Source organism: Furipterus horrens, unplaced genomic scaffold (genome assembly GCF_987537825.1).
Source record: "Furipterus horrens unplaced genomic scaffold, mFurHor1.1.pri manual_scaffold_7, whole genome shotgun sequence".
NCBI lineage: Eukaryota > Metazoa > Chordata > Mammalia > Chiroptera > Furipteridae > Furipterus > Furipterus horrens.
In genome coordinates this window covers 136,597,963-136,615,929 of record NW_028327177.1, presented here as the reverse complement: position 1 = coordinate 136,615,929, position 17,967 = coordinate 136,597,963, and the positions used below count along the sequence as shown (strand labels likewise).

At 53.5% G+C, this 17,967-nt stretch overlaps 1 protein-coding gene across 1 annotated transcript in view; it reads right to left on the bottom strand.

Annotated features, from left to right (window-relative positions):
* Positions 1-261: 261 nt before the first annotated feature.
* Positions 262-17,967, bottom strand: part of GASK1A (golgi associated kinase 1A) — a 35,133-nt gene continuing 17,427 nt past the window's right edge. Inside the window, exons 3-5 of the mRNA XM_090284954.1 lie at positions 8,901-10,133; positions 2,403-2,525; positions 262-674 (exon numbers count right to left, since the gene is read on the bottom strand). Coding sequence (XP_090141080.1) covers positions 567-674; positions 2,403-2,525; positions 8,901-10,133 — 1,464 coding nt within the window. The 3' untranslated portion in view covers positions 262-566. The remainder of the gene's footprint in view (positions 675-2,402; positions 2,526-8,900; positions 10,134-17,967) is intronic.

Genomic DNA, 17,967 nt, shown 5'->3' with positions numbered 1-17,967 from the left:
CAAGGTCAGCCTGCAAAGTCCCAGGGGCCGCCCACCCTCGATGACTAGTTATCAGGGACCCTTCCACCTGCTCAGCTGTGGAACCAGGCAGGGGATAAAGCTTCCAGGTGGGTCCCATCCCACAGAGTTGCCGGGCGAATTGACTCTGCCCTCCCGGTGCACTGCCCGGTGCACTGCCCGGCAAATGGCAGGAAGAGTCCTAGGAAGGCTGAGCTGCCTGCCAGGACTGAGCAGGGAAGACAGGCTGCCATGCCAGCCAGCCCTCCATCTGGGGCAAGGGAGGGGCTAGCCTGCCCATACCCCAGCAGGGCAGCTGGTATTCCGTGGGGCCAGGGGGCCCTCTGGATATTGAGGGTGGGACCACTGCATCCAGGAGTTGAAGGGCCTGCTGGCTCTAACCCCTCTCAGCTTTCCCAGGGCCCTACCTCCCTCCCGGGGCTCAGATCTAACAGCGTTTGTGTGAGGATGGACTGCAGACCTCTCAGCAGTCAGGGTTTAAGGTCCCACGGTCTACAGCAGGGCCGCCAAGCCTCCGCCCCAGAACCTGCCCACGGCCCCTTTGAGCCTCACCCATCTATGCCCTCCAGCAGCCGGAAGTTCAGCTTGTCCTCGGGCCGCTGAAGGTTGCCGGCGTTATCGATGTAGACCAGATGAGACGGGTCACTGCTCCGGACCTCGAGGAAGGAGAGGATGGACAGAGGCAGAGGTGGGCGACGGTGCAGCCTAGCTGGTGCCCATGGACGCTCTCAGGGTGAATGAAGGGGCTGGGGGACCCTGAGCTGTCAGCCCACCATCCACTCTGCTACCAATCCAGGTGGTCCCCAGGTGCCGAGCGGTCAGCTGACCCAGGGCTGACCCTGCTCGGCGCTTCCAGGCACCATCCCAGTGAGCCCTCCCAGCAACCTTAGAAGGGGCCACTAGCGTGAGCCCGTTTTAGAGAAACAAAGGCACAAAGAAGTAATTTGCACAAGGTCCTACCGCTAAGACATAAAGGGCTGGTTCAAACCGGGACCAAGCCGCAGAGCCATCCTGCGAAATCGCAAGGCAGAGGGACAGAGTCTCGCTCTGGTGGCTGAAGGGGTGAGGATCGTGGGTGGGAATCGGCAGGTGCAGAGATTACACTGCCCAGCAGGACTGCAGGGTATCAGGCACCGTGCAAGCTCACCGCCCCGACACCGGTGCCCACACCCCCGGGCGTCACCCCGAGCATCACTGAGAACACATGACACTCTCGTCCTAAGGGACCACCAACCCGGCTCCATCTCCATGGGAGGAGAGTTCAGCGCCTCCTAAACCTCTTCAAAACTAAAATCAGCGGCAGGGAGTTCTTTAGCACCTTCCAACCACGGTGCGTTTGGGAATAAGAGTCCATCTCTTCTGCCCACCCCCCACCCCACCCTATGCACACACCCCGTTCCTCTGCATTCTCCAAGACTTCACGGTAATTTCCCATAATTCTCTCCATTGGCCTAGGTACAAATGATGAACTTTTGTCTGCAGGACCCCGGCTTCCCCCCTCTCTGTCCCTTCCCTCCTCACCCCTCCCCACAGGGCAGGGATCATGTGTCTCTGAAGCCTGGTGACTCCTCCCTCAGAAGACTAAAGGGTCTGTTAAATGGCTGCCCACCTGGGTAAATGATAGACAGAAAGCCTTACCTTTGACCAAGAAAGGGCGGAGCTGTTCTGGGGACAGGGAATGGAGCATTTCCAGCACCCAGCGACTTTGCCAGGAGCCTTGGCCTCCGGGCTGGTGTAGCCCACCTGAAACTTAGCCTGGGACACCATGCTGACAGCCACCCTCCAAAAGCAGCTGGCCCGCGGTGAGGCCGGACAGGACAGGCACTGGGCCTCCCTAGGGGAGAGGCCCCTGCTGCCTAGGCGGCACCTTGCTCCTTGTTTCCCTCTCTCTGATGGCCTCAGCACAGCGCTCCCCACCCTGAGCTCCCGTTTGAACAGGGGGCAGCACAGTGCTTCTCTGATCAGCACCCGCCTGTGAGCCATCAGGGTCCTAGGAGAGAGCTGTCACTGCCACCAACCAGCCAGGTGGCCTTGGAAATGCCCTCCCCGTGCCAGGTCACAGTGTGCACACTGACTGGCAAAAGGGGGACATTGAGTAGACACGGGGTGCTCACATTCTGCGTCCAGGAGCCCTTGGACTCCCTGGCATGTCTTGGGGACAGTGGAGTGGGTGAAAGTGCTCCTGCCCCACCCCCAGCACCCCAGCACCTCAGCCCCATTCTCAAAGCTCCGCTCCTCCCAGTTTTATGTGTCACTCAAAGACTTCTGTTGCTGCTAAAGGGAAAAGGATTGGGAACCCCAGAGCCACACGACCTCTGAAACTTCCTAACAGCCTCTTCTGAAGGAGACAGGAAGACGGGAGTCGGGGTGACAAAGAGACATACCAGGATGTGGACCAGTCGCAGCTCGCCCGGGTTCCCGCACTTCTCCCGGAGCCCCTCTTCCACACAAGGCTCCGAGGGCTCCGGCTCAAAGCCACAGCAGTAGCGATCCAGGCGGTCATGGACCTGTGGGGACACCCGTCCCCTGAGGGTGGGTGGCACAGTGCCGTCTCCACCAGGCACAGAACCCAGGCCTGGGCCCTGGGCCGCACACTGGGGACAGTCCTCGGTGGCTCTGTAGTTGAACTCCAGCTCGGCTCCCACTGGGCTTCTGCTCTGCTCCTCTGGCCTGCGGCCCGCCCCGCACACCAAGAGCTGTTTGCTCACGCCCGCAGCCAGCCCCGGCTTCCAGCCTCACCCACAGCTTCATCTGTGGCTGCTCCGGAGCTCTGATGAGGCCCCGGGCGTCTCACCCTGACTGCGTGTCTACCCCGCACGGACCGCACAGGACTCCAGGCCCTTCTCTGAAGATTTCATCCTGCGGCTGTGTTTATTTCCAGAGAGAGCCACAAGGAATTTTGGCGCCTAGGACACGTGCATTGCTGGCGTCCCCAAATCTTCACCCACTTAAATGTCTAACAGAAACGGCCGGGCCGGGCCCAGTTGCCAGTCTGATTACTGCGCCACGCACTCTGGTTATTTCTTTCCACTTAAGAGAAATTCAGTTTAAACAACAGCAGACTAGCAACCAAACGAGACCAAGTTCAAATTTCATTGCCACAGCCCTTCAGGAGCTGATTCTTTTCCCTCTTTTTAAAAAACTGACCTGGGCCTGGTGGATTCCAGAAGAGTGGCCAGATGTGCCTGCTCGCCTATCCCCCCCACCCCCCAGGAACCCTCCCTCAATGTGGTAGCCACAGGGTCCTTCTAAGTGGAAAAGGTGGCTCTGGGCTGGGCTGGCTTGCTGTCTTGGGGTCATCTTCTCTCTCCCAGGAGGGCAGGGGGCTGGTCCCACACAGACTAGGTGGCTGTTAAAGATTTCATGAGGCTTTGGTGGGGCTGGGGGGGGGGGGTGGCGGGTCAGGGCATGGGGGAGAAAACTTGCTCTAACTCTCCCTCTCCTCTGGGGCCTCTTGACGAAGGGCAATCTTCCCAGAGGCCCTCGGGAGGCACGTCTGGATGCACCCCCTGCACCAAGCCTAAGGAAGAAGTCGAGATGCCAGTTTAGGATTTGGATGAAGAGGCGGTTGATGGGCTCTGAGGAGGTGAGTGGAGGAGAACTAGGTCTTATCTAAAAAGACTTGTGTAGATTCATCCAAATTTTAAACATCCACACAAACACCAGCAGCCATTAAAAGATGAATCCTCCTCAGCACAGACACTAGAAATTGCCCCAAGTCTGCAGAAACAAGTCCCGTCCATCATGCCATTAACACTTACCACTGCCCCGGAGGCACCAGCAATGCCATGAGGTAAGAGGAAGGAAGAAGAGGCCAGGAGAAGGCAGAACAGATGATAGGATAGTGACCTTGGAAAACCAAGGACGAACCGAGCAACGGTTGAAGGAAAGCGAAGTTAACAAGTGGCCCTTAACCAACTAATACACAGAGATAAGAGCCTTCACACAGACCCAGAGCTACCGGCCAGATCATAAAAGAGGAGAAAGGTCCCATTTTCAACAGCCACAGAAGATGAAATACCCAGGAGTAACCCACCATGAAAGTGAGGGTACAGCTGAAGGAATCATCAAGATGCTCCAAGGCGTGTGAATACATGGAGAGACGTAGCCTACTCTTGGCTAAAGACTGTATTTTAGGGTGTAGATTCTCTCTACCTTAGTCTGCACAAATTTAATTTGATTCCAGTAAAATCCCAAAAGGACCTGGGAAGAAGAAGGGAGTCACAAGCCGACTCTAAGTTTCATGAAAATAGTATGCAAGAACATCAGGAAAATTCTAAGCATGAGCAATGAGGAAGACCACACCCTGCTAGTTATTAACATAAAATATAAGCACAGTAATTAAAACAGTGTGATTCTGGCATATAAATAGACTCTTTACTGGAACAGAAGAGAGTCCAGAAATAGACCTGCATACACATGGAAACTGGTAATACTTCAGACTGCGGGAAAGACTGACAATTCAACAAATGGTGCTGGAACATTTGGGCTACTTTCTGAGAGGAAAAGTCGCTGTTTTGCACCTTATCTCTTACTCCAAAATAACATCCAGATGGATCAAAGGTATATGAAAACACACGGGAGAGTTTTTTAAATCACCTGAAGTGAGGGTGGCCTTTTAAAATATAATATACTAACCTAGAAGTCGTAAAAGAAAAGCTTAATAATTTTAACATCATAAAAAATTTTAAATTTCGACACAGCAAAAAGACTGTAAACAAAGCTTAATGACAACTGAACCTGAGATAAATAATTGCGGGACAATGAAAACAAAAGAATAATTTCCTCAAACTCTAAAAAGCTCTTAAAACCATTTTTTAAAAGACCAAGAACCCAAAGGAAAGTGGGGCAAAAATATGAAATTAAAAAAATTTTTTTAAATGTCTAAGCAGAGACAGAATTAGGGCGAGGCAGGAGGAGCGGGGGAGGCCGCCTCTCAGGGTCCTGCAGTTCAGGGTCCTCACCTGAGAGGGAACCCCACTACCATGTGTGCGCCTTGGGTCCTCCCTCACCTCATAAAGTCACGTCCTACTGCTGCGTAACACGTTCCCAGGAGGCTGGTGGCTTAAGGGAACACATACATCATCCCACAGATTCCGTGGGTCAGGAATCTATCACAGTTTTGCTGGGTTCTCTGCTCAGGGTCTCACCAGGCGAACTCAAACTGTCGGCCAAGGCCACCTCTCATTGTAGCTCAGGGTTTTCCCCTAAACTCATCCCACGCTGTTGGCTGAAACCATTCCTTGAAATTGTAGGACTACTTCCCGGGGAATCGCCGTCCTCCCAGAGGCCTCCCTTGCCCATTGGCAGTTCCTACAGTGGCTGTTTCCTTTCTTCCTTGAGGCCAGCAGGAAAATCCCTCAGCTGCTTTGTCCTCTTTAAAAGACTCACGGGATGAACTCCCGGCCACCCAGAATGACCTCTTTTTCAATCAGCTCAGAGTTCACGGTTAGTCACCTAATTGCTGGAGTGCTAGTCCATCAGATGCACAGATCTTGCCCACACTCAAGGGAAGGGGTTAGTACTGGGGAAGGGAATCTTGGGGACCATCTTAGAATTCTGCCGATCACACCTCAGCCTAATCTCAGTCCCACTTTTAAACATACGAACGATGCTCAGTGCCACCCTCCCAACGCCATTGTCCAGGCAGGTCTTGCCCGGGCAGGCATGTGGTCCACCATGCTTGGCCGCGCCATCTGCGACGCATGGGGAGGAGCACAGCACCCGTCTCTTGGGTCTATCATGGCACTTAAATAAGTTCATGTGTGGTTTGCACCCGACGTCAGACGTCAGGAATGGTAGCTGCTGTGATAGTTCACGTCTCTGGTTGGAAGTCCGAGCGGTCCGCAGTGGTCATAAATCTGGGCTCCTCTCTGACGGAGAGAACAGCCGATGTCCCAGGTAAACCAAGCCAGCGGGGGTACCCATGAACGGCAGCCATAGATTCGGACTCAAAATAAGGAACACGCCCGGGATCACAAATGACTGAAATGGGGTCCCGGGGGAGGAAATGGGCCAGTCTCCCCCAGAAGAAACCAGCCTCCCGAAACGCGGGAACACTGGCCTGCCGAGACTTGGTTTCGACCCCACACCATTATAAGTAGGAGGTGCCGCACTCATATCCCCTTGGCACTCACAATTCCTAGACAAAGTGCCTGGGCTCTCTGCCTTCGCCCGTTGCTGGGTGTGGGAACACGCTTGGCTGGCCTGCACATGGGCCAGGCTACAAGTGCCAGCAGGTCCACGCCCTCCTGAGCTATCTCAGCAAGTAACATGGGAGCTGGTGGGTAAAGAGCAGGCTTCTCTGGCCCCCAGCGGAGCAGCTCTGAGGCATGTCCTACATCCTCCCCCAGAGATATCAGCAGGATTGAGCCTCAGTTGTGCACAGGAGAGTGTGGGCACCACAGGGCGTGTGTGCGCAGGTGGGTAGCTATAGCACATGTGGGCTTTAGGGTGCATGTATAAGTGTACAATGTGTCTGTCTGATGTGCGTGTGATTGATTTGACTGTCGTCCAATAAATATTTTCTCCTCTCCCCCTGTCTCCTCTGGACAGAGTGTTCTTGCTTCCCTTCCCAGACAATGGGCTTGGCCGTTGACTTACTTTCACCAAAGGAATATTAGCAGAGATTGGCAGAGTCTTTAAATGTGCTCCTGAAGCTCGGTCGGGCTCTTGGGCTTTTCCCATTCCCGGTAAGAGGTTTGCCCAGGTGGTACTGCTCCTGCAGCTAGGGCTTCAGAATGAGAAATGAAGAGCCATCCCAAACCCACCCCCCAGCTAGGAGCCAGGTTCAGTTGAGCTCAGCTGACACACAGACTCTGGAGCAAGAAATGAAGAGCTGGTGTTTTAAGCTGTTGAGTTTTGGAGAGGTTTGTTACGCAGCATTACCTCCACAATAACTAACTAATACAGAGTGCCATGTAGGATTTGCAAAGTAGAGGACATGTGGGGGTATAAGAAATGTGGATGTGTGCAGTGATTGCATATTTTGTGTCCAGGCAAGAGGTATGTCATGATACAGGCACACACAGGTCCTTCTTGATGACAGTACCATCAACGTGGCAACCATTGCCTCGTCACAGGAAACAAGGGTTTATGCTGGATCAAGCAAAGCCAAGGAGCAAGCCTGCCACAGAGTGGGATGTATGTAGAATCTGTACCCAGTTCCCGGTCAGAAGGTACCTCCTGGGCCTGTGCTGGGAAACCCACAGGCCAGCATCTCCCCACTTGCCAACGGTTTCTAGGAAGGCAGCGTCAGGCAGACAGGAGTGTGTGACTTGACCGGTCTTCAGCAGACCAGGGAAAAGGCGGCAAGAGGCCGGCTGAGCTGCATCTGACCACACACCCCACCTGTGTGTGCTTTGGCTGCTGAGACTTCCATCCCCGCAGCTGGTCTGGGCAGCTGGAGACAGACAGAGGGCCTCTGTGTGGAGCAGAAAGCTGCTGTGTGCACATCAGCTGGACCGGAGCTTTGCAAGGAGGTGCTCGGATCTCAAGGCCCCAGAGCACCCCTGCAAAGCTCCCCTCTTCCTGCCCTCAGGCATAGCCAGGTGAAGAGTGACTCTGATGCAGAGGGGAGCTCTGAAGTCAGGTCATCCAGGCTGTGTCTCCGCTCCACCAGCTGTGACCTTGGGCAAGTCACTTCACCTCTCCGGGCCGCCATTTCTCAGTTTTACCATAGAGGAAAATGTAGTATCTCACTCATATGTTTGCCGTGAAGATTGGATGAGTTCATTTGTGTCAAGTGTTGGGGGCAGTGCTTGCTTATTATTGAGCATGCGTGATTTACCAGGAGCTGTATTGGGTACATTTCACGAAGGATCTCGCGTACAGAAGCCACACGAGGTCAGTGTTACCACCGGATCCAGCACCCCCTCCCACAGACAGATCTCGAGACAAGGATTCAAGCGGAAGTAACTTATCTATGAGCTAATCCCAAAACGCCAGCAGGGGACGGACGCAACACAGAGAAGGCCAGCAGTGACCTCGGCGGGTACCTGGGCACAGTCCTGGTAGGGAAACCTGGAGACTCGTGGAATCTGCACCACAGCGTGACCCCGAGCTGGTCAGCAAACGCCTGATGCCTGCAGTCCCCATGGCCCCTGGGCCCTGACTCGGGGTCCAAGAAACTCCAGCCCCTTCTCAGGGTCCCCTGAAACCCCAGGTTACCTCCTGGCACAGCAGGGACCTCAGCTGCCCTGTGTCTTCCTTCTCACCCTTCAGTGCCCGGAATGGATAGATATCACTTCTCTCTCTCTCTCTCCCTCTCTCTCCAGCCCCCTGCCCCCTCTCCCTCTGTCATTTTTAAAGGACACAACCATCTTGAGTCCTTGCTGAGTCAAGGGTGTAACGTTAAGAACAGTAGTGTGCTGATAAATGTTTAATCCCCAGGGGTCCTGCTATGTAGCCTCTGCTGATTTGCATGGCGTGACTAGCGCCACCTGGGCCAGTTCCAAGCCACCAACATGACTGAGTATAAAGCTGGCAGGGAACTGTAGCCACCCTTACGTAGTATTTACTAGAGAGACGCTAATAGCCTCAACAGCACAGGTAAGAAAAATGCTGTAAAAGAATCAAGAAGTAATGAGTTCTGAGTGCTTATTACCTTTGCTGCCAATATAATTATTTTTAGTTTATATAATTTAATTTTTTAAATGCCTGTGTTTCACAACCAGGTCACAACATTCCTGTAAAGGTTAACCATCAGCTCTTGGGAGCTGATACGAATGACTCTAGCACATGGTGACTGGATAAATAAACCAGAAGCTGAAAAAGAACTACATTCGGTGCTGGGTGGCCAAAACGCAAGGCCTGGTGGGAGAGTCACCCGCTGTCCCCCACCTGTGCTGCTCCCCAGCCCCGCCCGGCCCAGCCCCTCATACCTGGAGCAGGAAGTCGAAGAGGGCCAGGCGTGCCCACTCGGCACGGCGGATGCCCAGGCATGGCACCTGGCCCGGCCCGCCGCAGCCACGTGCCAGCAGGGCCCGGTACTGCAGCCAGCCCAAGGCCAGAGAGTTCTGGTCGTCATCTGGGTCACCCAGGTGCTGCACGTCAGGGGCCCACCAGATGACGGGCCTCACGCCCCCGTCTGTGTAGCGATAGGGCAGCAGAGGGCTGTGGAAGCGCCGGGCCATGGCAGGTAGGCTCCGGCGCAGCCCCAGCACGCGGTCCACGTGGAAAGACAGGACCTCGGAAAGGTCCCCAGGCCTCTTGATCAGGCCACAGAGCCCCTGGGAGCAGATCTGGCCGAGTCCAGGAGACACATCCTGAAGGGCCCCCTCCGTGGAGAAGCCGACCTGCAGCACCTGCCCATGACCGGGGACCCTGGCTTTGCCCACCACCTCCCCCTGGGCCAACAGCTGGAGGGTCTGTACATCATGCTCTGTGAGCCATGGGGGCACTTGCCCACTGGTCCTCAAGCCAGTCACCGGCCCTGGGGTCTCAGCAGCACACCAGATGGATCCTTGCAGCTCGCCGACAGAGCCAGGCCACCGACGAGTCCCTGTGGCTGGGATGGGATCCCCTGCTTTCTGCCCACCAGTCAAGGCTCTGTTCCCAGCTCCTGGATGGGGCCAGAGAGTCGGTCCTGCAGTAGCTCTCCGGTGCCCTGTGAGGGTGCTGGCCAGGACGCCTGTCTCACTCTGTGCCTCCCCGATGGGACCATCCTTCCAAGGGGGTCGCAGGTCTTTGGCTCCTGGAGTCTTGACTTCATCCTCTGTCAGGAGCACGAGACGCTGAGTACTGAGTCTCAAATCTCCTAGAGATGCCAAAGCAATGTCCATCCTGACCCGTCCTACACGCCTGCCTTCCCCTCCTGGGGACCAGCTGCTGTCCCCTCTCCCTCTGTGGCTTTGCTCCTCAGCACACACGGGGACGGAACTCCTGGGCAGGGCCCAGTCTCTCCAGAAACGCAGGCTCCTTGTCCTCAGCGTTCCCCGGAAGCTCAGAGCCTCTGGGCTGTGGGGGGCAGGGGTGCCGGTTACCCTCTGGGGCTCCAGGGCAGCTTGAGGCTGTGCGGGGAAGCAGGTGACAGCCATCACAGACAGAGTCATCAAGAGGCAGAGTGCCATCAGCAGCCGCCTCTTGCCACGCAGCTTTCTCCACGGCCAAGATGCCTGGAGGACGGGGCAGAAAAGGAAAATTTGAGACCTGGGATAATGTCAGCCGCAACCCACACAACAGTGGGGGTGGCGAAGGAAGGCCCATCCTGGGTGCCTGCGGAGGGAAATGGCAGAGCCCAGGCGGAGCGACGCCCAGCTGCCTTCGAGGGAGGCCGGCACCTGGGCCAGCGCCCTGCTGCACAGCGTGGCTTGCTTGCGTGCATCCTGGGAGCCTCTGCTGATACCTGCGGGCAGATGGAGGCTTCCCCTTGAATAAACCACCCTATGACACTGATCACCAAGCACCATAAGAGTCTCTTCCACATCTGTCCCCACGGCTGAGTGGGGGTCCTCTCCTGATCTCCACGTGCGTCCAGGGCCACCGTGCAGGCCCCTAGCTGTCTCCCACAAACACACCCTTCCCTTTACCAGGGGCACTGGCTGCTCAGCTATGGATGACTCTTGCCCAGCCTCCCTGCAGGCAGGGGAGACTCAAGGCCACACGACCAAGACCTTGCCCGTGGAAGCAGTCTCCAACTTTCGCCTGCCCCTCTTGCTCAAAAGGAAGCTGGGTGCCTGGTCACCAGCTCTGTAGGTCACCCTGGGGCAGCAATTTTTTTTTCAGCACATGACCCCGGGACCAACGGCATCATTTGGGAACTTGTCAGAGAGGCAAATCCACAGGCCCCACCCCAAAACTACTCAATCAGAGCCAGGGGCCCAGAAACCTGGGCCTTTGATGCTTGGGCACTGTGGGGTCACCAGAAGGAAGGCACACAGGAGCCGCCAGGAGTGGAGGGAGCAGGGCTTTGGAGTCGGAACTTACTCTAACCTATTCAACTTACAACGGATGGTAGTTCTATTTGTAAGGTGTTTCCCATAGTGGCTGTACCGATTTCCCAGTCTACTACACATGCTAATTATTTTAGCATAAAGGAGGTGATCATTCCACAACTCGCCTGGGTTGACATGACAACATGCTTGGAGGCTTTTTCCATATCTGTCTTCGTCAACGTGGAGTTACTTAAGGGCCGCGTAATAGTTCACCAGGGAATACACTAGAATTCCTTTCCCCATTCCTCTGCGGGAAGGCTATTTAGATCATTTCCAGTTTTGATGATAGCAAACAAGGCTGCGCTGAATATTCAGTATATGCAGCTCTGGGGGAGAGAGTAAGGATTTCTATAAAGGAGACCCCAAAAGATGAAGTGCTGGGTCCCACTCCTTCGCATTGATGTTACCTTTTCATTCCTATCAGCCAGGAGGTCCTTTAATCCTCACACGAGCATACAGAAACGGGAATCATATCATTCCTATTTTACAGATGAGAAAATCGAAAAGTCCAGAGCACTAAGATTTGTCTGGGTTCACACGGCTGGTGAGGATGCCAATATTTTCAGTTAAAACTATAAAAAGAAACAGCCATGGACAAAGACTCTGTTTGGGTTTTGTTTTGTTTCCTTCTAAAAAGAAAAATGTTTTCAAGTTGGATTCATAATCTGTATTCTCCAACGTTTGGATTCCACTGGGGAAAAATAAACCATCTTTTAAAAACGTCTCAAGGAGACAGAATGTTTTGATCCCTCTCTCGAGCTTCCTTGGCTTCAGACAACCTGGGGAAGCTGGCAAGTGTGCAGCTGAGCAGAGAGAAAGGTTCAAAACAGCCCTGAGCAGATGTCCCCGCGGGGCCACCCAAGTCAAAGCTTTGGGAAAAGAAAAGCAGCTTTGATCAAACTGAAAAAAAAAATTCTATGAAGAGAACTATTCAGCTGAATAATAGAGTACATTAGGGAAAGGAGAAAGGGGTTGATATCCAATATCCTAGAAAGTTTGCTGGCGGAAGCCATCGGTCCCCACGCCGCCCAGGCCCCAGCTGACCCGCCCCACCTCCCCAGTTCTCCCCATTGAAGACCCACGCGGTCTTTTCTGCCCAGTGGTGGTGGTGGGAGGGACAGGGGACGGTGGGACCTTCACTCCCTGGCTCTACAACGGCTCCTTTTCTCCTCTGTCCTCAAATCCCCCACCTCCCACCCATTTAGCAATACTCCCCCTTAATTCCTCAGTGAAGATGCCCACTGGCCCAGCGGTCACATTCACCCCCAGCTGCGGGGGACATGGCTTTGAGCAAGACACAGCAGAGTTCTAGACCGGCTTCTGCCCCTCTGAGCTGTGTTACAATAGCAGGTTATACCTCCTCTCTGCCCTGTTTCCTCAGTTACAAAATGGGAGAGAGTAAGATCATTCCTCCTGCCAAGGGCTGGCACGGGAAATACGGGAAGGGGTCAATACAGGGTCGGGTGCATTTAAATGAGTGGTGGGATCAGGATTTTCCTGCCTTTGCTTTCTGAACTCCCCCGCCTTTCTGGGATCTGAAAAATAACCCCTGGGTACATTGTAATGTCAGAGTAAAAAAGTACAGATATTTGAGAGCAGGACACAAGGTAGTCAGAAAGAGGAACCCTTTCGTCATTAAACCACACCTGAAGCCAAGCTGTATTGACTCCGTCTTTCCCTTGGACCCTTCAGCTGCGAAGAGAGGGGGGGTCTGCAGCATGGGCAACAGCAGACCCTCCATATCACCCTGCCCAGGCTCTGTAGCTTCAGCTTCACTGGAGAGGACACTCCAGCGTCATCGCAAGATGTCGATTCAACACGGGAGGAGACAGATACCGTGTCACTCCCGAGTCGGACTGCACAGCCATTCTCGGCGGTGCAGATAGACTCTTAAGAAGCTACACCATCGTCTCTCGAGACGGACGGCTGCCGACGATAAACCAGAAGGAGGCCACCTTGACCGTGAGAAACGTCTCTACCCAAAGATACCCAGGACCGAACAGGAAGGAGTCGCTGGGCTTCAAGGCGTGCGGGAAGGAGAGGAGAGGCAGGAGCCAGGCGGGACATACGTGGAGGGGCCGGAGGAAAAGCCCGAGAGTTGGCAAGAGCGGGTTTTGGTGCCCCAGCCATGGAGGGAAGGGGAGCCAGGAGAGGGATAAAGAGCCGGGTCCACTGAGAAGCTGGGGGTGCTGTGCTGGGCTGGGGACAGGAGCCACCGCCAGACTCCCTGCCGTTGCCTCCGTCCTGGGGAGAGGCAACTCTTAAGCATGAAGTGAAGGACAGTGTCAGAGCAGGAATTACTTCCCCGCTGCTTGCCCTCCCTTCTCATCTTGCCACGTTGCGCTGAAGGTGGAGCACACCCCACCCGCGGTCCTGGGATCGGCAACCTGACTTGCTTTGGCCGATGGAACGTGAGGGGATGTAACGCATGCCACGCCCAGTGGAGGCTTTCAGTGTGCTTGTGTGGGGTGACTGGCTTCCTGGCAAACCTGTCCTCCGCCAGGAGAGGAGTGTGGCCCACGTGACGCACCTTGGGCAGACCTGAACTCACCCCCCGCCCCCGCCCTCTAACCGTGATAAAGGCGCAGGTCGTTGTAAGCCATTGAGATGTTGGGCTTGTTCAGCATCATCACAGCGAAACCCAGCTAATGCAGACCTTTCGGTGGTTTCTGTTGGGCTCCATGAGGGCCCTTGGCCAGATAGCACTAAGGCTGTTTTATTCTGTGGGGATGGATGGTACCTGGATTTACAGCTGTGAACACTGTGTAATATAGTATCGCATTATAATGTTCACCTGAAAAAACACAAGAACAATAATGCAGATTAGCGATAAAGGGCGGTGTCCTTCCCTTGACTGATAAGGGTATAAGGACTGCCACTTCAGCTGGGGCTCAGGCTGTGATGACAGTGATGCAGCCTGGTCACAGATATATCCATGAGCCAGTGTCCCCATAAGATGGGCAGATGGCAAGGGGAGAGGAAACCAGAGAGGTTTTTTGAGAACAACTTAAAAAAAAATTCCAACACATGCTGGTGGCCTTTGCACAGAGACAGTTTGAGATACAAGGGCTCTTGGAGAAAAAGACTTGGTTACAGTTTGTACTGTAACCTCCAGCAGGGGACACCTTCTCGCTTCTAAAGGGTCACGGGGAAAGGAATGCTCTTCTACGCTGGGAAAATCCAGCCAGGACTAGGCCTCTCACTTTGGGGCACTAGCTGCCCCTTCCCCGGACCACCTCCCAGAATGCCCTGCTCTGAACACTGACACCCACCAGCTGCTGCAGAGGAACCAATGTCAGGGACAGGTGCAAAGCCGTCTTTTCTCAACTCCCGATGTCAACAAAAGATGACAAAACCTGGTCCTCCACTAACCTGCCATGGAGGACAGATAACATATGGGGCTGCAAAGGGGGAGAGGAGACAGAGACCACATGTTCCTTCCCCATCAAAACAGACAAAATTACAAAGCACTTGTAGAGTGCTTCTTGGTGGGAGTTTCCTGGGCGGGAGAAGGGGCCAAGGGAAGCCACATGGTGATGATGATGATGATGATAATGGTGACGATAACGGTGATGGTGATGATGGTGGTGATGGTGGTGATGGTGATTGTGGTGATGGTGATGGTAGTGGTCATGGTAGTGATGGTGGCAGTGCTGTGTGTGTGCAATAAAAATCAAGATTGGCTCTGGTTCTGTAGCCATCACTAAAGGTGTGACCATCCCTTCTGTGTTGCTCCCTGACTTCTGTTTTCTTCTAAACAGCCCCACTGGCTGACCACTGATTCTTCACTACTCAGGCTCTCAGTGAGACTGACAGAGATTTCGGAATTTGCAGTATCTGTTCCATTTTTAAAAAATCAGTCAAATAATTTTCATAACCATGGCCAGGGTGAGGGGGAATATGTGAGTATATTGTCAGAGGGCTGGATTAAAGCCGCATGTCAGGAACACTGCAGACTAGGCCTGCTCAAACCCTGTTTCTCCTGGCTGAACCCAGAGTCAGGGCCCAGGCAGGGGGAGCCGGGCTGGCTCCGGCCTCTGTGGGCAAAGGTGACAGGCACAGTCCAATAGACTCTCCAGGCACACAGAGTCCCTCTCCCAGTCAGATCTGCTGGGTCTGGGGAGGCCGGAGCTGTCTGCTCCCCCGAGGGCAGGACCCCAGGCTGCCTGTCTCCTAGGCCACCACCCGGCCAGGCTGCTTTGCTCAGCATCACTGGAGAGCTGCAATTTCCCTTCCACATCAGCAACTTCAAGACAAGAAAGAATTATTGTCTTGCAATTTCTGGCCTGGCCAACTTCCAGGAAAAAGAAAAAGGAAAAAAAAAAAAAAAAAAACTAGACTAAAGAATGGTAAGTAACATTTATACAGTGTTCACTATGTGTCTGGGGCTGTTTGAAGAATTTTACTTCTGTTTTCTCATCCAAGCTGCATGCTAGTCTTACCAGGTAGGCATTGGTATTTATTACCCCATTTTACAGGTGAGAAAAGCAAGGCACGGAGAATCGGCGTGACCCAAAGCTCCCAGAGCTAGCAAGGGCGCCAGCAGGACGTGAACCCAGGCAGTCTGGCCCCAGAGCCGGTGAGCTAATGGCTGTGCAGCCCTGGGAAGGGGCTGCCCCAGCCGTACACTGGGTCTCAGGGGTGGGCCCTGCTTTCCAAGCAGGGTCACCTCTTTGGGACTGGGCAGGTCATCTGTAAAATGATGCTTGGATGGCATCAGAGCAGGCGGAACCTTGTTTGCACAAGTCGAGGGAAAAGAAGCATGTTTTCAGGCTACATTGTATTTTCTCCCAAAACAAAAACAACCGTTGTCGCATCTCCAGTCCTGCCTTATTAAATAGAAGGATGTCAATGAGAAAACGCCACCATGGGATGCGCTCAGCTCTGGGCATCTTGAGAGGCAACATCAGAAGCAGGTTTCCAATGATCTGTTTTCCTGAAACAGGTCTCAGGCCTGATCTCAAAACCAGGCAGGTTTCTATGCCTCCCGCTCCTTCCAGAACCAGACGGTGCCCAACTGCCTTTCAGCTCCGGCGTTCTCAAGGCTGCGGCCAGGAAACGGAACAGGTCTGACCTGAGAGATGAATACCGCAGATCCTATTAACAACGGCCACTTACCGAGCACATACCACGTGCCAGGCACTCTGACAACCCTGCAAGGTGTGTACAAAGGTGGCGATTTTACAACCATAGAGATTAAGATTTAGAGTCCACGCCAGGCAGTACAGCATGTGAATTCTCCCCAGAGCGCATTCCTCTAGCACAGGATGAGGAAGGAAGATTCAAGAACTGTGGAGACAGAGGGGAGTTTAGGGAGGGGGCAAAGTGTGGGAAAGGATCCTGGGGTTCTGCTGCCTCTCTCAACACCTTCCTGGGGCTCCAGAGTCTTGACCTGCAGCATCAGTGAGTGCAAAGTGGAGAGGGCAGCCCAGGCTTGTAAGCGGTGGTCCACAGCGGGTTCTTCGGGACAGAAAAAAGTCATTGAAAGTAAAACTCTCTTTTCATCTCCTCCTCACCCTTCCTTAACTGCCCCCTGTGAATGCTCTCCTTGGCACAGGGAAAGAAAAGCATTTTGAACAGACAAAGGCACTCGGAGATACATAGCACAGAGGGGGCTGAAGACCCAGGGCCAGGGGTTATGGCAAGTCCTCCTGAGGCTCAGATTTGAATCCCAGGTTCCCCAAGCAATGGAGTCCCTGGCTGTCTGCCCAGGTTCTGCCGCTTCCCTAACTTCAGGGATGCAGTGACCTGGGGACATGGTGGGGACCTTCCAGTTGGACAAATGGCCATCTCGGGAGCTGCGATGGAGATGGAGACCCAGGACATCTCCTGGCTGGTGTGGCTCAGTGGATTAAATGCCAGCCTGTGAACCAAAGGGTCGCCGGTTCAATTCCCAGTCAGGGCACAGGCCTGGGATATAGGCCAGGTCCCCAGTTGGGGACGTGCCAGAGGCAACCACACATTGATGTTTCTCTCCCTCTCTTTCTCTCTCCCACTCTCTCTAAAAATAAATAATTCTTTAAAAAAAAAGAAAATCCCAAGGACATCTTAGAGAGTGACGGCTCTCAGTCAGAGGAAGAAAGGGAACAGGGAGAAGAGCCCGAGAAAAAACCAGTTATGAAAACAATAAGGAGAGGGATGTCACATTTGGAGATGACAGGAATCTATGACCCAAATGAACGCTCCACACCCTCATGGAAATAAGAAAAGCAGTTCAAGAAATTGCTTTGGCAAAGACTGAGCCAAAAGAAAAGTGATTTTTCAAAAACAGTAATCGAAACGGACATTTTAACTCAGCCTATTTGGCTGTATTTTATTTGGAACATAAAATGCTATGAGGTACTTTTACATCTGGGGATTAGAACACAGAGCTCCTTCCAGCAGGAGGCCAGGGCTGAAGAGGACCAGGGAGGAGCTGAGCAGAAGTACCCTTGAGCCTAGCTCCGGAAGATTCATTTCAGACTTCCGGAATCAAGAACTAAACAAGAAGAAATCTGGGTTGTTTTAAGCCATCAAGTTTGTGGCAATTTGTTAGTCATAATTGTGTAAACACTGATCTAACCAAAATTACCATCTACTTATATTGGGAAGATGAATGATGAGAAGTGTGTGTGTGTGTGTGTGTGTGTGTGGTGGAGGTGGGAAAAGACTCAAGTCCTCGTCTTCCCTAGAAAAAATTAATGAACAATGATCAAAGCTGAAAATGCTTTGAGAGGCACTCTCATGTTTTATAGATGAGGAGAAAGCAACTCAGAGAAGCTATGGTTAGTGATCCAATGAATTATCATCTTGAAGGAAGAGGACAACCGGGTGTGGGCTCTTGTGTGATTTACGTCTTGTGACTTAATTAATCAAAGGAACCTTGGACAGGTGAATCCAGATGCCTGAGGGGACTGTGGGTAAAGAGTATGTGCTCAGCCTCCTGGTATCACCTCAAAGTGAGGAGCAATGAGCCCTCGCTCTGAGCAGCTAACCCTCTTCGGGGCCACCTGGGCAGCTCTCACTTGAAATCATC